Source organism: Pygoscelis adeliae, unplaced genomic scaffold (genome assembly GCF_000699105.1).
Source record: "Pygoscelis adeliae isolate BGI_AS28 unplaced genomic scaffold, ASM69910v1 Scaffold399, whole genome shotgun sequence".
In the NCBI taxonomy this organism is placed as follows: Eukaryota; Metazoa; Chordata; class Aves; order Sphenisciformes; family Spheniscidae; genus Pygoscelis; species Pygoscelis adeliae.
This window is the reverse complement of record NW_008825609.1, coordinates 1,709,913-1,716,819: the sequence shown is the minus strand read 5'-3', so window position 1 is coordinate 1,716,819 and position 6,907 is coordinate 1,709,913. Positions and strand designations below refer to the sequence as shown.

Below are 6,907 nucleotides of genomic sequence, written 5' to 3'. Positions count from 1 at the left end.
ACTCAATTCTGTGTGGGTCCTACGGATAAGTGTATGAATTGAGACCACGGGTCTCCCACTACAGCCTATACTAAAACCATTTGCTCTCACATGCTCAAATGTGTGTGTTCAGATTTGTAGCCTTTATTCTTCATGGAAATACTTTTCTTGTGATTAAGTACAAATTGCAGGTAGTGATGTAGTTTTAGCTGCTGACGCTCTGTTCTGGCACTGCAGAGCCAGCAGCAAACGTTTCCCAGGCTCTGAGCTCCAACGTCCAGCCGTGGTGGGCTCTGTGCAAGAGGTCATGCCACAGCTCCGGCTGACTTGAGCTCCTATGTGGGAGCCAGGGAGGAAGCACAGCAGCACGGGATGCAGCGTTCTTAAACAGTGTGCCCATCCCTTCCCATAGCTGTACCAGCCAGAACTGGAGATGAGCGCAGCCTGCACAGGTACCTGCATTTCATCTCCTTCCTTTGCCCATTCTCGGTGAGGTGGGGAAGGTTAGGAGCAGAGATCCAGGTGCTGCTGCACATAATTTCAGTGGGCAGAAGCTCTTTAGGTCCTCCTTCCTCTTATTTTGGAGGTGGCCACCACCTGGGCCAGAAATCCGAAGTCTGGAAATTGTGCACCCATTCCTGCAGCTGGGGAAAGGGTTGGTAGTGGTGTTCAGAAACTTTTAGGAAGTTGGGAAGTATCCATACATGAGCTGTGGCAGTGCCTTTCCTCCGTTATCAGTGTCGGTGCTGGCTAAGGGTGAGCTTGGCTTATCCGGGATGGCTAAGGAAGGCGCTGGTTGGAGAGGATGCCCTTCCTCTCCTGGCTGGAGCTGGCATAGAGGGGTATACCTAAATTGCCCGCTTTTGTCACCTCCTCAAGACCTGTGGGACCTTGCAGTGCAAACTCACCATGTAATCACTGAAGATACATCTTAGTTTTATCCTAGTGGGACCACCTGTAGGCATGAAGTGACCTTTCTTTGTCACCTGGTCATCCCTCAACATTTCTGATTCATTTAGGTTACCAACCCCAGTTTCTGCTGTAGGTTTACCCAGCTGCACAACAAAATTTCCTGTATCTGGCCAAACCGACCCTCCTTGAAGACTTGGATGCTGTAGGGCAATGGCGGGGGGTGTGTGCTGGCAGAGTTCAGTGCCAAAGTGCTTTTTCCTGATGGGAATTTTTAGGCAGCTGTTAACTTTTACCTCTGTACGGTGAGTTGTGGACTACAAGGTTGCTGTCTTCTCCTGGTCCCATAATATCCCTGGTCTGAACAACCATGTTTGTGTTGCCACAGGGATTAAACTGCCTCAGTAACCTTGATCTCTGGAGGAGAGTCTGCTGGTTAATCTTCATCCCAGACATGGCAATGGCAGTGCTTGCACTTCAGAGGTGATGTCTGGAGCTCCTTACTTGCTGCTTTCTAGTCTGTGCTCCTAACTGGGGAAAGCTGCTGGTCACCCTTAGCCACATGAAGCCCCGTTCTGCAACACTGATGATGAAAAAAGGGTGGTTCTCACCAGTTTTTCTGTCCCTGACAATGTCACTTGCTGTTCCTCTCTCCTGTCCATGCATGACCACTTGCAAGCAGCTCTAAACCTTGGATTTGACCCAGAAATCCTTGTATTTGTCCCAGATATGGCAACCACTGGTTGCTCGTTGGTGAGGCTGGGAGAAAATGAGCTATCTGGCTGTGTCTGCGTCCTGCGCTCAGCACTGGCTGCTGTAATCCACAGGTTACAGTGCAGGATTAGCATGGGTGTACAAAGCCCTACCTAATCTGTGAGTCATTACCACCTCACTGCATTTCACTTCCCAGCAGCTCTGGGCAGGTGGGATAGGTTGGCTCTTGAGTCTTTGGTTTCCCCATTCTTCAGTTTGTGGAGGACCGGGTTGGGACATAACATCTGCTGGACACCCTCCCCAGGGCTCTGCCGCTGAGCTGCTCCTTGGATGCTGCATGCAGGGCATGTCACAAGGTCTGTTTGTTCTAACTGGCTGTGCTGGTTTTAGCTGGGATAGAGTTAATTTTCTTCGTAGTAGCTAGCATGGGGCTATGTTTTGGATTTGTGCTGGAAACAGTGTTGATACCACAGGGGTGTTTTTGTTATTGCTGAGCAGTGCTTACACAGAGCCAAGGCCTTTTCTGCTTCTCACACCACCCCACCAGCGAGTGGGCTGGGGGTGCACAAGAAGCTGGGAGGGGACACAGCTGGGACAGCTGACCCCAGCTGACCACAGGGATATCCCATACCATATGACGTCATGCTCAGCATATAAAGCTGGGGGAAGAAGAAGGAAGGGGAGAACGTTCAGAGTTATGGCATTTGTCTTTCCAAGTAACCATTACGCATGATGGAGCCCTGCTTTCCTGGAGATGGCTGAACACCTGCCTGATGACGGGAAGTAGTGAATGAATTCCTTGTTTTGCTTTGCTTGCGTGCACCGCTTTTGCTTTACTTATTAAACTGTCTTTATCTCAACCCACGAGTTTTCTCACTTTTACTCTTCTGATTCTCTCCCCCATCCCACCAGGGGGGAGTGAGCGAGCGGCTTAGCTGCTGGCTGGGGTTAAACCACGACACCGGCTTCTCCTTGCCTACTCCTAAGCTCTTCCTTTCCATCAGTGCTCCCTTTTGGCTCTACCCATCGCTCTTCTTCTCCTCTTCGAAATGCGGGGGAATGTTCTGCACCCCCTGGAAATAAATCCCCTCTGGGTCAGGCTGGGCTGATGGGGACCCCTGAGGGCTGCCGTGCATGTCCGTGCTTCGTTAGTCCTTGTGTGCGAGGTTTTTAGCCTGGCTGAGCTCTCGTCCTAGTGTAAGCTGATATTAATATAATGGCTCAGGGCAAGGGCCCTGCAAGCTGCTCAGTCGTTGTGCCCTTGATCTGGAGAGCGGTGACTGTCTGGCCCTGCACCTCTCCTGGTGGTAGATGCCAGGGAACGCGGGGGCTGTGGGCCATGCAATCCGGTCTGCATCCATCAGCTCCTCACCTGCCCGAGCCAGGCTGTGGCACAGTGCCCTGTGGACACCTCCAGACCCCTCCTGAGAAAAAGGCTAGGAGCCCTGCACCACCTGCTCTGGGACTGGGATGGGTGCTGTCAGGGGAGGCTCTGACCGGGTTTTGCTTCGTCCTTCTCTGCAAGGCGCGTGCCCAGGAGCAATCCCAATGGCAGCACGGGTCCCAGCTCACCAGAGGTGAAACCCGGAGCAGCCCAGTCCCATGTGAGTGCTGCTGCATGAGATCCCGTGCCCTCCCAGCTCCTGCGGCCCCCTGACACCTGATGATACAGCGAGCCATGGGCAGCGTCCGAGTCAACCGGTGAGTAACCCCCTTCTCAAGGACTGCTGCTGCCCAGGGTGGCCTGGTCCTCCTCATCTGGCCCGTCAGGCCGTACCTTCATCCTGTCTTTCAGTATATTCTTCTCAAATTATCTGCCAGGGGCTTTCCTGCTCCAAAGTATGGCTCCTCTCTCCTTCTCCAATCCAAGACACACCATACATGGGGGCAGTGCTCAGAGGAGGAGTGCTACAGAGGAGAAGCAAAGTGTTGCGTGGTGCTGGACCAGAAATTACAGATTCCAGCAGTGCTGCAGAAGCCCCCTGTCCCCAGGGGTCACAACTCCAGCCATGTGTGCTTCCCTTGCTCCCTTTTCCCACGAGAGGAGGATGAGGGTCATGGAGCCCATGTTGGAGGGCTCCAGCTGACACATCAACACTATGGGGTGGGAGGGAGGCACTGGCAGCCCAACAGGTCCTGGGAAGCCAGGGCTCGATGGTCACAAGGGCAGAGTGGTCTTGGTGGGTCTGTGCACTCCCTTAATTTCCTCAGTGGTCAGAGCATCTTCTACCATCACATCTTTAAGGAGTATCTGCAACCGTAGACCCAGCAGCACACAAGGGGCAGTGGCGGTGCTGCCTGTGAGGGAGGGGAGCCGGAGGGGCAAATGTCTCCCAGGAAGTGTGTGTGGAGCTTCTCACAGGGAAATCTGCCAGCACTTTGGCTGTTGATCTCCAAATTACACCTTTGGCTTCGGATGTGGGATGCTGGGAGCCACACATGTTGCTGTGGCAACAGAATTGTCCTGAGCACAGGAAGTGTATAAACATTGTCACCGACGCACCATGAAATCAGTGAGGAGAGCAGAGGAGAAAATAGAAACTCCCGGCCTTATATAATGTCAGGGCCAAAATGTGGCCAGACCACGGGCGCTTGCTCCCAGGCTTCCTAACTGTCCCAGCCGCCATCAGGTTTCAAAGCCTTGGGTCCCTCCTCACCACAAAGGCTGGAAGGAAGCACAGTGCTACAAGCTTCTCCTGCTTTGCTGCCCTGTCAGGACTTCGCTAGATACAACCTCCTGGCAGCAAGACTCGGCAAATATGGCAGCTGAGCTCCACCAGTTTGGTCAATGTGGCACCACGGTGCAATAACCAGGGAAACAAGCTGTTGTGAACTTCAACGCCACGCTGATGTAGCCCTGTGAGCCACCCACATGTCTCCCACCCTTGCTGTCTTTGTGGTGGTTGTTGTTCTTCACGTGTTTTTGCTGGAAATGCCTGTTTCTTCTCTTTCAGGTACAGCATCGTCTCGACTGAAGAGGATGGACACAAGGTCTCCACGCTGGGCAGCATGAACGGGCACAGCCGGAATGGGAAGGGCCATGCCCCCCGGCGGAAGCACCGCAACCGCTTTGTGAAGAAGAACGGCCAGTGCAATGTCTACTTTGCCAACCTGAGCAACAAGTCTCAGCGCTACATGGCCGACATCTTCACCACCTGTGTGGACACGCGCTGGCGGTACATGCTTATGATCTTCTCCGCCGCCTTCCTGGTCTCCTGGCTCTTCTTTGGCTTCCTCTTCTGGTGCATTGCTTTCTTCCATGGCGACCTCAATGCACCGGCGGTGGGAGGCAGTCCCTCTCTCCTCAAACCCTGCATCATGCATGTGAACAGCTTCCTAGGGGCTTTTCTTTTCTCAGTGGAGACACAGACAACCATTGGGTATGGCTTCCGCTGCGTGACTGAGGAATGCCCACTGGCCATCATGGCAGTTGTGGTCCAGTCCATTGTGGGCTGTGTTATTGACTCCTTCATGATTGGCACCATTATGGCCAAGATGGCGAGGCCCAAGAAGCGGGCCCAGACCCTCCTCTTCAGTCACCATGCAGTCATCTCAGTGCGGGATGGCAAACTGTGCCTCATGTGGCGGGTGGGCAACCTGAGGAGGAGCCACATTGTAGAGGCCCACGTCCGAGCCCAGCTCATCAAACCCTACATGACAGAGGAAGGGGAATACCTCCCCTTGGACCAGCGGGACCTCAATGTGGGCTATGATGTGGGCCTCGATCGTATATTTTTGGTCTCACCCATTATTATCGTTCATGAGATTGATGAGGAGAGCCCGCTCTATGGGATTGGCAAGGAGGAGCTGGAGACAGAGAACTTTGAGATTGTTGTTATCCTGGAGGGGATGGTGGAAGCCACAGCCATGACCACACAGGCACGAAGCTCTTACCTCGCTAGTGAAATCCTTTGGGGTCACCGTTTTGAACCAGTTGTGTTTGAGGAGAAGAACCACTACAAAGTGGATTATTCACGCTTTCACAAGACCTATGAGGTAGCTGGCACGCCTTGCTGCTCAGCTCGGGAGCTGCAAGAAAGCAAGATGACTATCCTACCTTCTCCCCCACCCCCCAGTGCCTTCTGCTATGAGAACGAGCTGGCTCTTGTCAGTCAAGATGAAGATGAAGATGATGACGAAGTGGGTGTGGTGTTAGGAGGCAGCACTAAAGAAGAGGGAGGCGTCATCCAGATGATGGATTTTGGAAGCCACCTGGACCTGGAGCGGCTCCAGGCAACTCTGCCCCTAGATACAATCTCATACCGCAGGGAGTCGGCCATCTAACTCCTCCAGCCTCCCCATTCCACACCCGTCACCCACCGTCTCCTCCTCCATTTTGCACCCGTACATAGCTGGATAAGTCCCTTGCTCACCAAAAAATGCCTCCCGTGACTGCCTCTCAGCCCCTGAGTACATCAAGGCCTGGAGCTGCTCTGATATATTCCCTTTCCCATGAAGTCATACTGTCTGGAAGAGGAGTGAGGATACACTACTCTTCCAGTGTGTGCAGCTTGTGCTAGGATCCCTTTCCTGCCCAGAGACAGGAGAGCAGCACACCTGGTTTCTCCTCTCTGGAGAGGCGACAGGAGTCCGTCCCCTCAACGGACAGACCGGGACCCGCAGCAAGTGTTTCTGCTGCTGAGGCAGCAGCAAACTTCCTGCTCCCTCTCGACGTGGGTAGGCCTCATGGTTGTCAAGAGTCATGACCGTCACTAGGAGAGGAGCGAACCCCAAGCACTGACCAGATGAGGATGGACAGGAGAGTTCAGGACTCCTGGAGGGAGTAGGGAAGGATCTCAAGGGAGGGTTTTACTTGCATGTTTATTGCTTGTTGCACATGACTCTTTCTTTGTATATAAAACAGATCAAGAACCGAAATCCATATTCTTCCACTGCAAATGCCAAGCTAGGAGACAAGGACGCTCTGCGTAGCCTACTCTGCACTCTCCTTGGCTTTTGGCATCTGTCACCTCCAGAAGCAGCTCGGCTCCACGGACTCAGACCCAGTTCTCCCAGTCCTCTTGAAAAACCCGTCCTGCTCCTCTCCCGAGATGCCTGGCAGAGGAGGCAGGGCGCTGTGCTTGCACACTCAAACTGCTCCCTGGCACAGCGCAGCCAGGATGACAGACAAGTGACCTGACTGGACAGCAGACCCTCAACTTGGTCCTTTCACCTCCTCCGTACTTCTCCCTGCTGCCATCAGCCGTAAAACTGAATTTGTAACTATTTATTTTTAATAAAGTCTAATATCCCAGGGGGAGATCTGGAAGCAAAGGAGAGACCCCAAGGCTGCAGCCTGGTATAG

General features: G+C 53.4%; 1 protein-coding gene across 1 annotated transcript; it reads left to right on the top strand.

Moving 5' to 3' along the window:
• Nucleotides 1–3,265: 3,265 nt before the first annotated feature.
• On the top strand, nucleotides 3,266–6,345 carry KCNJ4 (potassium inwardly-rectifying channel, subfamily J, member 4). The gene is made up of 2 exons (XM_009332649.1): nucleotides 3,266–3,303; nucleotides 4,557–6,345. The coding sequence occupies exons 1-2, from the start codon at nucleotides 3,266–3,268 to the stop codon at nucleotides 5,884–5,886; spliced, it is 1,368 nt and encodes a 455-aa protein (XP_009330924.1). The 3' UTR covers nucleotides 5,887–6,345.
• The last annotated feature ends 562 nt before the right edge of the window (nucleotides 6,346–6,907 follow it).

What these genes read in the sequence shown, in the direction of transcription:
- KCNJ4 (XM_009332649.1), top strand. Translation starts at nt 3,266, where the DNA reads ATGATACAGCGAGCCATGGGCAGCGTCCGAGTCAACCG. An exon ending in GGCAGCGTCCGAGTCAACCG is followed by an intron (nt 3,304 to 4,556) that starts GTGAGTAACCCC and finishes CTTCTCTTTCAG; the next exon opens with GTACAGCATCGTCTCGACTG.